This window comes from Triplophysa dalaica, chromosome 16, assembly GCF_015846415.1.
Source record: "Triplophysa dalaica isolate WHDGS20190420 chromosome 16, ASM1584641v1, whole genome shotgun sequence".
Classification (NCBI taxonomy): domain Eukaryota; kingdom Metazoa; phylum Chordata; class Actinopteri; order Cypriniformes; family Nemacheilidae; genus Triplophysa; species Triplophysa dalaica.
In genome coordinates, this window is record NC_079557.1 from 3,667,697 (window position 1) to 3,679,810 (window position 12,114).

Consider the following 12,114-nt stretch of genomic DNA (forward strand, 5'->3'; position numbering starts at 1 on the left):
GAGTTGAATGGACTTTATCGAGCAGTTTAATAAACACTGTTTCTGACAACGAAGCCGCAGTGTCTGGAGGTATCCAGTTTTCTTGAACCTTATAATCAGATGTTTTCTTGAAGTGCCCATTTGTTTTATGGCATCTAATAATTTTCATTGACTAAATCATCTGGCGTATAAAAGGTGTCCGATCAGACACCCTTACAAAAAGGACTCTGGCAGTACCACGGTTCACTGATAAAATTGGATGGCGCTGCCAAGAAAATGTTCACTACCAGATATTTATTGTATTTGTTTCTATTTTATCTATTTTAGAACCATTAAAGTGTTGTGTTGTGATTATTTTTATGACTTTAATGACTCCATCTCATTGTATCCAGGGATGTTTCCTATTCAATTTGACATCCTTTAACACATTTTATTATTAGTTTAATATTTGCATAGCTGTATGCAAAAACACAAAAATTCTTATCTCGGGGGATTAGTTATCACAATGCAATCTTAAAATATATCTTCTTGTGCATCATATATTTTTCAAGGTACTGTTTTGAAAAGGCACGAATCCATTTATCAAAGATTTATTGTTGTATTATTATTGTACCGTGTTTCTTACCCTTAGAGGTTTAAGGAAATCCAGGTTTGACTTAAAGTGGCTCTCAGCCTGGTTTAACCAGGTGCTGGAAGATGAGCAGATGATGACCTGTGTGCGTCTAGCCACCTCCTCATCCGAGATGGTCACAAAATCTTCAAGCTTGGCGGAGCTGCACATATCTTTCAGATGGACACCAAAACCTTTGATCAGGACCTAAAAACACAAGCAGAACCTATTACTTAGGGCGTTGTGATGAGGGCCAGTAAGAAGGGACGGCGAGACGTAAAGACCCATGTGTTTGTTTTCAGGAGAAGGACATTATAATGGATTTAAGCCTAGATGTCTTGAATGCATTTCTCGGGACTGTAAGTTGTGTAGATAAAGTTTATGGCCTGAGGGCACATCATGCGGCTAACAGCTGTCAATTTACAGACAACAATTGAGATGCATGCTGGTTTCCTCACTTTAACTGGTTCCTAAGGGCCATTTAACAGCATGTGGTGAACATCAAGACCGACCTAGAAAAATAATGACTATGCCCTATGTACTGTATGCACTGTAAATATAATACAGTTAGTGTGAGGCTTGGGTCACTGGCTTAGCGTGTGCACTTTTGAAAGCGAAGAAGTTGAATGTGAAGGGAAGACATGCATAGTATAATTTTGCTCCTTGCTCACCTTTTCCAGATTCACCTGTGCTTCCAGAATGTTCTCTACAGAATGCTGGGTAAAGGAGGCGTTCTCCCGGAGGAACGCGGACAGGGTCTCATTTTCCCGTAGGAAGTCCTTCAGCTTGAAACCTGAGGACAGATACGCCACGTTACTGTGTGCGTGTTAACCAGACCTTTTCAAAACCGTGGCACAATGGCAGCAGTTAATCGTTTTCAGATACTTGAGTGCATTTCAGCAGAACCACCCCCACATTTTGAGATTAATTTCCGGAACGCACCCCTTTATCCGTCAGTATGCTTTTATGTGGAATACCTATACCAGGCCTCTGACTTTTGTTCGAGTACATGCGCTCACTTGCTGATTTTTAGGGCTATAGACACAGACACTCTCGTGCGCTGCTTAAATTTCATTCCTCTTGGAAAGTTCAAGTGCGTGTCTGAGCAGGCCAGGTGGTGCGCTGTACCTGGGTGTGGAGAGAAACGTCGGGTGATTCATCAGGTGATTCCCTAGATGGGCAGCCTCGATTCCTAAATGTCAAACGGCCTTCCACAAATTCAGGGAAAGGGGAAGTTGCATAAACTTGCTTCTTCAATACGTGCAGTTTCGTCTTATGAACATTGTATAAGAAATTAGATTTTTTTCATTTTCTAAGGAAAATGGGTGCTTGCCTATTCAAAATTCACCAACAGATTTCTTGATGGTTGCTAGGCTGTTTATTATATTGATTTAGAGTTGCCAGGTTGTTGTTCTTGTCCTTAGATATGTAACGGGTCCCTCATGCTTTCCAAGTCTATTGAATGGTTTATCATCTGCCACAATAAAAGTCCCCCATTGTGGTTGACTTGAGACCCGTGTAGCTCAACACCCCCTCCTCCATCCTATTTGCAAAGTCATACCTGTCGATGTGTATGGTCGTGGACAGTGTGGCCATTCACACCTGCCTAACAAATACCTGTTATAAGCTTCACTCACAGCAGCCCAACAGTCTCTATGTCTTCCCTTTGTGTTGTTTAGGGAAACAAAGGCTAGAAACGTGTTCGCTCTCATCTTGTATAAGGAGGGGGCGAACCCCCCAGGAGGTGGCAAATTCCAGAACTATTCAAGTTTTTTGTACAGGGAAAAGGTGGGAGGAGTCGAATACAGTCTGAAAGTAGATATGCAGGGATTATCTGTAAATTTCTAGTCCGTGATTTGTAAAGCTTTCCTGAAGCAGGTACATGCATGTGTAACCCGACCCTGTTGAAAAAAATAGCATATGCTGGTTTGTGCTGGTTTAAGATGGTCATGTGCTGGTTTTAGCTGGTCCTTGGCTGGTCCATAGTTGGTTTACCTTGTCCAACCAGCCTCAAAACATATCTAACCCAATATATGCTGTTTTTTCAACAGGGGAGTGGATCTACAGATTCTAAATGAGCCGTGGTGCGGTCACGTGATACATGTTTAGCCTTCTTATAAGTGGCCAGATGGTAGTGGTGTTACGTAATTGGGGGGTTTCCTAAGCAATGGCTGCACACTTAAGGCCGAAGTATAGCTCCCTTCATTTGTGCAAATCTAGTCATCAGAATTGTAGGCGCGAACTGTACGCGTACCGCTTGAATTTTGTTATCTCGCCTACAAAGTACTTGTTGGTAGCGCATGCGCATTCCTTTTCTTACAGTAACCACCAGGTGGCAACTGTGTCCCGGGAGCATCGATTCAAGGTAGTAAATGAAAACCTGACCCCTGTAGGCCAGGAGAGATATTGCAATATGTCGTAATGCGCGTGCATCAAAAACCCATGTGTACTTGTGAGTCAAAAGCAGTATACTTTGCAAAGCTGTGTGTTCAGCTGTAGTGCACGTATAAAAACTAAGTATGCCACAGGCTTTAGTTCAATTGTCAGGACAGCTATAACTGAAATACAAGCCATGTTATATTTATATATTGAACTTTTAAGCCAAATGACCTTTATGCCAAATTAGAGTGTTTACACTCTTTGCGAAATAATATAAATGTTCATTTATGATTCTTGATTCTTTTATTTCCTTACCACAACAAACAACTTGAAAGTGACAAACTCGTAATTATTAAATAACAATTCCAACTTTAAAATTATTTCCAGTAGCATGAAAGGGCAACATGGCACCAGGAAAAGTAACAGTCCTGAAAATCTAGTGATCCTTCAAATCTAAAATACAACTCTCTTTTTGGCTTTAAAATCACCTGACTTCATAATTTTTTTAACAAAACTGATAATGAAATAAGGTAAGAAAGTTTGATTTTTCTGAATCCAGGAGTACGTTTATCGTAGCAAATAATCTAGTGTGAATGGGTTTAAGGACTAAATATGGCCTTAAACCCAATGAACTTGGCTTTTTCATGTTATTTATACTCAGAAAAGAATAAAGACAAATTTGAATGAGATCACAGCATGCGGAAGCCACGATAAGCAACAACAATAACCCTGTAGTGAGTTCAAAGCATTCCTATTGTCACACAGATCAAGACACAATTTTTTTTTCTTGCTCTCATATAAAGCTCAGCATCTACAGCGTCTTATCATTAACTTAAAACTATTGGTTATTAATGTAACTTGGTTATAATGATTCTTGATTACTTAAAGGAATATTTCAACCAAAAATGACATTTAAATAAAATTTTGTGACCAAGCCAATTTGGGGGTCACCATTGACTCCCATGGTCATTGTATTCTAGTCTTTTAGTGACAACATTTTCATTTTGGGGTGTTCTATTCATTTAATTCATCTAGTCTTGTATTTGAAATTCTGTTGTTTTATTTTGGAATTGTGTAGATTTCTGGAAGTTAGGGTATAATGGTTAATGCCTGAAAGACGCAAGCTGAATCTGCCTTCTGAACCAATCAAAATCTCTCAAGCTGAATCAAAAACTCTCTATTTCAACAATACACTTATATTCACATTTCTGTGTGTTTTGTATACAGGATTAAGATTGTCTGCCCTGACAATGTGATCAAGCGAGGAGCATTATGGGCTAAAAGTGTCTTTTGGAAACACAGGTGAGTGTATTACTTTAGAATTTGGCTCGAGATCGTTCTAGTCCAAAGCTCACACTGAAATGTTATCTGCACTTACTGTCAATAAGCTAAACAATGTCATGTTTAAACGGTCTGATCCGTACTTCAGTTTTCAGCTCAATACGGGCAATGTTGAAGTTGTAAGTCGAGACATTCTGTGATGGCTTTTAAAGTGTTCTGCCATTAGACAGGATGATGTGATTAAACCTCACTTAGCGTGAGAAGAGCAGTCTGGATTCGGGACGAGTTGTTTTGCGCTGCCTACTCAGTAACAGGGAGGTAATGTTAGAGGATTGGATTCTGGGATGTGTGTGTCTTATTTGCACCCACACAAGCTGACAAGTTACGGCGTGTAAGAAAGATTAGATTTTTTTCAGCCACCCACCTTCTATCCAGGTGGAACATATCTCCTGACAAATCTGCAGAGAATTTTATTTTTCCTCTTTGTGACCCTGATTGTGACAACTGAAGGCATTTTTTTGTGATTGAATGTTTTCAACAAATAATCATTCTGTAAAATATAAACTTGATATCTTAAACATTTGAGTGCATAAGGCCATGTCAGAGATGCCTAAAATCAAACTTTGATGCTTGTTATCTCAAAGTTAGATTGAGACTTTAGCCTGAATTTTACAGACAGGGTCACATTTTCTTTTGCCATTTAGTTTAGAATCACTTTAGTGTATCATGCAACACATTTGCATGCGGAAAAGGAATTGTTTGCTATAAAGAGAGAAATAGTGTATGATTGCTTAGGAAATTTCAGACATAAAGACTATAATTAAACTGAATAGATCTGTTCCTTGATGCTGATTGGTTAATAGCCGGGTTCATTCATGATAAAACACAGCATCCATAACTGATCATTATTTTTATGATCACAGCAGCGTTGTTTACTCTTCACATGTTAGGGACTGTTTCTTGTAACACAAGCCTAGATTTAATATGTTTTATTTAAAGGACCAGTGTAAGAAATTTAGCAGCATCTAGCGGGGAGGTTGTGAATTGCAACCAATGGCTCAATCCACGCCTCCCTTCCGAGGCACTACAGTGGCTGACACAGGATTAAGAAGTCTTGTTTTTGCTTTTCTCTCGAAGGAGAAAACGTATTTGTTGGTTAATGGCTAATGTAGAAACAACATTGCGAATTCCATGCCAGAGAACCCGCGGTGTATGTAGATAAAAATAGCTCATTCTATGATAATAAAAACATAACTGTTCATTATGTAAGGACTTTATACACCTCTGAAGACATAGTTTTGTATAATATATAGCATTTCTGTCAATAAATTTTCCAAAAATTACACAACGGACCTCTAAAGCAATAAAGATGTTGTCTTGATACGGCACTGCCTCAACAGTCTAACTGCTTAAAGAAAGAGAGATAAGGCCCCTTTACTGAACTCTACTGTACTCACCGGCCGACCCCAGTTGCATGTCTTTTACAGCGCTGATAAGCTCAATGAATCCATCTAAGCTCCTGTCATTCTGACTGTACAGCAAAATCTTCTTGGCATCAGAAAACAGACGTGAGATTCTGCAAAAAAAGTTGATTAAACCCACTGCCTGCAGTTTTTAAGTTTGTGCTCGCTGACATAAATTACACATAATTGACCATATTTAAGCTGACGTCTTGTTTTAAAATATTCGGCTGGAGGCATCAACTTACATGGAGTCATTGAAGTTCCCAACAACTCCTGGAGATTCCCCAGGGGTTGGGTGTCGGAAGCAGGGATTGTTGGCATTACAGACAATGCCCTGGAGCCAAGGCAGGGTGCCAGCTGAGGGCATGGCTTTGTTGGGAAAGTGACCTGTAACATATTTAGAAGTACGACATTAACTTCACATTAAGTCTAGAGATGAGAAGACATTGTATGACCAAGATGTTGACATTGAACATCTAAAAGAGATTTTTAAAACTGCCTATTTCTGGTAACATCATGGCACCTTATTTTTTTAGAGTAGCGCATGTCGTTCGACTTCACAAATGCATTTACTTCATGTATGAAGTGCATGTTGGTCCATATAATGTGGGTTCTAGATGGAATTGATATGCTATCAGATGAACATCCAACGGTTTAACTCTGGACGTGATCTGCCGCATGAGAATTTTGTTATTTGTTCATGTTCCAACATTGCAGCCCATCCCTTTACACAGATAATGTACATGTACCCTTAGATTGTCTTATCTGTCTATGGACCTGCTAAAACATCAGTGAACATCCCACTCTCTATTCCTTCCGCTATTCTTTAAAAGTGATTACCTTTGGATAAATCTAACCTATGCACCATCCTCACACACACAGCAGAGGATCATTGTTACTTCCATAATGAGTCAATTATGTAGTCCTGCTATCAGTCAACCTTAAGACTGCATGCTGCCCGACTGCTGAGCACAGCTCAGATAAGATAATACTAAGAGCATGAGCTAATCAATTCATAGCGGATATGTGTGACACACAAAAATATATTTATTCTGAAACTTGTGAATGTCACAAAAATGCCAAGATTGTGTTGATTGTATATCACTTTTAATTGTAAAATCAAAAGAAAGAATGAATCAATCATTTTTACTGTCACATTTATGCATTTGGCAGACGCTTTTACCCAAAGCGACTTACATTGCATTATACTATACATTTGTTCCTAAGTATGTCCAAACCTTGGGATTGAACCTTGCGCCATGCTCTTATCACTGAGCCAGGAAATGTATTTAATGCAACGTTCGATTTGGTTAGAAATTTGACTGCCTTAAATAATATTTCTGGTTTGGGATCTTAAAAATGATCATTTCCGAATTGTACAAAGTTATTTGTATCCTTTAAAGGGATATTTCACTACCTTATCAAAATTTCCCCATGTTTTACTCACCCTCAAGGTATCGTACCTGATTATGGTTTTCTTCTGGAAGAATAATCCAGTCCGAGTTATAATACCACGTATCATTTTGCCTCCAAGCGGTAGAATGGGAGTGAAAGGGTGTTGATTTTTTGAAGCTCCAAAATGTTCATCCATCGATCAAAGAACTGCTCGACACAGCTCTGTGGTCTTAACAACGGTGTTCTGAATCGGATCGATGCGTTTGTTTAAGAGAAATATCCATTTTGACCGCTATTAAAGTTGATGTCTAGCTTCTGTCATCTCTCGAATGCGTGTAAACCATAGGCTTGTTCTTTTAGATATTTCACTTAAACATTTCACTTTTTTCAAACGGGTGTTGATCGATGGATGCACTTTTTGGAGCTTCAAAAAATCAACACCCATTCACTCCCATTCTACCGCTTGGAGGCAAAATGATACGTGGTATTATAACTCTGACTGGATTATTCTTCCAGAAGAAAACATACTCAGTTAGGATACCGTGAGTAAATTTTGATTTAGTGATGAAATATCCCTTTAAAGGTCCAGTTTAAGGGAAATTGAGCGGCATCTAGGAGTGAGGTTGGGAACTTCAACTAACGGCTCACTCTAACCCTCCCGGCTTCTGACAGAGAACTAAGATGTCATCACGTTTTCGCTTTTTTGCAAAAGGAGATAACGTATTTACAAAGCCCACTCTGTACATCAGTTTGTCCATTTAAGGCTACTGTAGAAACAACATGGCGAAGGGGTCCTGCGATGTAAGTAGATAGAAATAGCTCATTCTAAGGTAATAAAAACATATTATTTCATTATGCAAGTCTTTATACACCTCTGAAGACTCTGAATAGACCCTCCAAAAAATGACACATTGAAACTTTAAATCACTTGAGCAATAGATGTTGCAACATGCCAGCGGTCACATTCAATAAGTCTCAAATCAAAACAATCCGTCCAGCACTGCACAATTCCAGAATTTATAGCAGAAGTGAAATTATACACAGTACCTCCAGTTTCCTGTCTAAACCGGAGCAACAGCGGACAAATGTGACTATTCGGACGTCAAAATGATCTCATGATCACGACTCACAGTTCCCCAAAAACAGAAGAACCACAATCTGACATGCTGTATGTCCAAATTCACACAGTATATACTTCACACTATATATTGTAGTATATAACCTGCTTGTATTTCTTCTCTTTTGTGAGCAACTTTGGATAAACAAATAAATGAATAAATGTAAATTAAACCAATGCCAACAGTCAATTTGCGTGCCACTGCTATGAATAATACAAGACACAATGATTCCTTTTGTTTAAAAATTTGATAATGAGATTAGAGAGGCAATCAGGCGGCATAAAAGCTAAGCTACAGATAAAAAATATAAACCAGATGCAAAACATCAGGGTTACTCTTTTATATGGAGGTCGATATATTTAATACACACTATTGAGCTTGTTTTTATGTATCGATTGTAATAGGATCATAAACACTACTTGCATTTTCTATCTCAAAAATCTTTAAATGCTTTCTCTAATGGGCACTATTTAAATCCCAGCATGCCTATAATAACATCAGCATCATCTTTGACCAACAGAACACTGATTATACAGATATCAGTGCTCATATTCCAAGTTGATGTGTTAATGATACACCATAAAGTGAGATCAGTGCTGGGACAATTTGCAGATTTGCACATTATTTCTGCACAACTTTCTGTACAGTCATCACTTGAAGCAAATGTCTGATTTTCTTAAAATCACACTTTAAATACAAAGTTTACTACAATTTATTTTTCGGATAACAAACAAGAAACTATTTTTACATTCTTGTGTTCAAAACTGTTATGTAACTCAAAACATATGCCCTTAACAACACCATCAAATTATATATCAACAATATCAAATATAAATACATGACGGTAATCCAAAACAAATGATGAACTTACATTCATGTTGTTCATAAGGTGGGTAGTTCAACCTCACAGAAATCAAGATGAAGAAAATAAATAGAGGCCACACAATCTCCGTCAGCAGTTGTAGCTGTGCAAGGTAAACATGAAGACAAATAAACAATCAATATTTTCATTAAACTTCAGACAGTGGCAGTCTGCTGGTCATGCACTAAGAGCTTTTAGGCGAAAGGTCTAAAGTAAAGGCTGCTGGTGTGTCATGACATCAAGGGCCATTTTTATTAACAACATTTTTAGTTGACAGGAGATCGATAAGATCCTCCAGATTTAGTACAAGTGAAGAAACAAAGCATCTTATGGGAAGTAGTGTTCTGGTTATTTGAGGGGTCTGTTTTTAGTGATCTCCTTTCTAAGTAATGGATATTTCAGCTCTGTAAAATAAAAATTCTTCATGTAGTAGCATATTTAGATCGAATGGTTCAATATAATTGATTATGACTACATGAACCTGATTATGTTGTATTACACCATTAAAATTGCACATTTTAAACAGTCAAATAGATCAATAAACTAACAACACATTTTTACTTTTCAGGATCGATTCAGTAAGATTTTGTGGACGGATTTATCATAATGTTCAAAGAGCCACAAGTGTATACTTGACGGAACACATTCCGATGTAATATTTATAAAATGAAAACTTTTCTAACAACATCTTCAGGATATGTCTTTCTTAAAATCCTCAAATAAAACCAAACAATGTTTTCATTTCAGAGAATAACAATGCCCTGATTCCCAAATCCTTGAATGAAAAGTATACACGGAGAAAGTCTTACTGTTTGTCTTCTTCTGTAGGTAAAGTTCTTCCACAGCAGCAGACCCAGCTGAGTGGAAACGGACATCTCTACCCAGGTCCCGCTTCACTCTCAGCTCTCAACTGTAATGACAGACGGAGAGAAACAGGTCGATGAAGGGATCAAGCAGCCACCAACAGAGCAGCTCAAAAGTCCAGGACAAAGTTCAGCCTCCTATCTGCCTCCCTGCTCCTCGCTCACGTCTCCACTTTCCATCTCTCCTGCCCTGTTTTAGGGAAGGCCTATCTGTACCTTCCCAGAATTCCTGGAAGCGGTGGACCTTGTGGTGTCAGTGAACCGTCCAGCAAGAATTTTCAAAGCCTGTTAGGGTCTCTGGGGAAGGTAGATTCACTCTAATGGCTACGTTTGATCAAAGAGGTTCATTTAAAATGCACAGATTCGCTGGACGTCTTTGCTCTATGCTAATGCCGCCATTCAAATGCGAATGGCTCAGACGTCCACGCGTCATCTAAATCTATCACTTCTATTGTTCTCAGTGTTTATTTCAGAAAGAGTTGTGATTTAATCAGCTGAGCGAACACAAAAATGACCAGGTTGACTCTGAAGAGAAAGAAAATGTAATCACCCCAGTCCTTAAAATCACAGATCTCCTTCAGATTAGATTTTTTAAAAATAGAAAATAGCAATTCAGAACACATTTTAAAGATCTAGGATCTATACAAATCAAGTAAGTTTATATCCAAGCTATGCTTTCTACACTGATAGTATGGCAATACTGTAAATCAACTTTTGGTTTGTGTAAATGACCATACAAGTTCCATACAGGGTTTCTGGGATCAGTTTCTGTAACAGTGCCCAGTCACTATTTTTTGGGTAAAACTGGGATATTTGTTGGCATGAAAACAGACATTTTACTGTTAATGCAGTAAGAATACCGGTTGATTGTGAAAATAGTGTATTCTTTTTCTTGCACTTCAAACATAGTTAATAGTGTGATTCACACCTCCACTAACAGCTTCCCATTTAATTTCATACTGATGTTAATTCTTGTTAAGGAACGTCAAACGTGTTTCCCATGAAGTTCTGCGCAAATCCATGTGAAATGCTCGAGGCTACTTCTTGGAAAACGTGGACTTTCTCAGGCAGTTGCACAGTTCTTTATTTCTTTTAACGTTACAGACACAGGTAGTAAAAGCGTTCTGTCTTGTTTACTGGGTCGGTGGACCGAAGCTTTGTCTGCCTATGTCATTGTTCTTATGGGGACTGGTACTTAAAAGAACATTTTCGCTCTTTCTCCTCTGAAAACGAGCATGTTTATTTTGGCTCTTATTCATGTTTTCCTTCCAAAAAAAAGAGCGCGTTTATTTTTGTAGCTTTACAGTATATACAGCTGTTGTTGTTTTTCGTCGAAGTGATACTTTGAACGCTGTTATGTACACCGCACAATGGACTGCGCTTTCATTCAAAGATTCAATCTGACACCTATTAATGTGTCTTTATAAATACTTAAATAATCTATTTATGTGTATTATTAACTATAACATATTGAACTATATGTTTTTTTGTTAGTTTGCTGTATATTAAAAAAATAATGTTAAGGAAACGAAGCAAAAAAGTATCTTACCCAGACAGCGCTAATGTCTTTCTGATGGACATTCGTCGTAATCCTGTTAAAAAAGCGCTCTAATCCTGACACGGGACAGTGACGCGCCGGTGGCTCTGGTTTGAAGGAGCATCTGACGCTTTTTAGTGGTTTTATAGCGCAGTCAGTCTGCATCCGCTCTGAGCGCAGGGGTTACTCTCGGTCACTAAGATGTGTGCTCAATGTTATACTGGATGAACACGTGTTAGCCCAAAACAACTGCGTAACAACAAACATCTGCGGACAAATGAATGCAAGGAAAACCATGATGGGTGAATGTTGTTTTTTACTTTACATCATTGAGGGTGTGTATGGTGGGGTGTGCACTTCAGGTACAATCTGTCTTTTGTCACACTATCCTATCTACCAAATCAGTATCCTTGCGCATCCCCATGCCTTTTATGTTGGGGAGGCCTACTTGTTGGGAAGAGTAGGGATGTAGAGCATACATAGAATAAAGAAATAATCAGTGTGGAGGAAGGTACCTTGATGTTGTTAAACAAACTACAAGCTACTCTTAAATAAAAGTGGCTAAGTAACATCTTAGCTACCCATCTGAAAAAAGTAGTTAGCTAGACTACAAATTACTATAAAAAA

At 38.4% G+C, this 12,114-nt stretch overlaps 1 protein-coding gene across 1 annotated transcript in view; it reads right to left on the bottom strand.

Annotated features, from left to right (window-relative positions):
- Window positions 1-11,650, bottom strand: part of abca1b (ATP-binding cassette, sub-family A (ABC1), member 1B) — a 30,696-nt gene extending 19,046 nt beyond the window's left edge. Inside the window, exons 1-7 of the mRNA XM_056768995.1 lie at window positions 11,500-11,650; window positions 9,897-9,997; window positions 9,097-9,190; window positions 5,958-6,099; window positions 5,707-5,825; window positions 1,261-1,382; window positions 605-796 (exon numbers count right to left, since the gene is read on the bottom strand). Of these exons, the coding sequence (XP_056624973.1) occupies window positions 605-796; window positions 1,261-1,382; window positions 5,707-5,825; window positions 5,958-6,099; window positions 9,097-9,190; window positions 9,897-9,962 (735 nt within the window). The 5' untranslated portion in view covers window positions 9,963-9,997; window positions 11,500-11,650. The remainder of the gene's footprint in view (window positions 1-604; window positions 797-1,260; window positions 1,383-5,706; window positions 5,826-5,957; window positions 6,100-9,096; window positions 9,191-9,896; window positions 9,998-11,499) is intronic.
- Window positions 11,651-12,114: the final 464 nt, after the last annotated feature.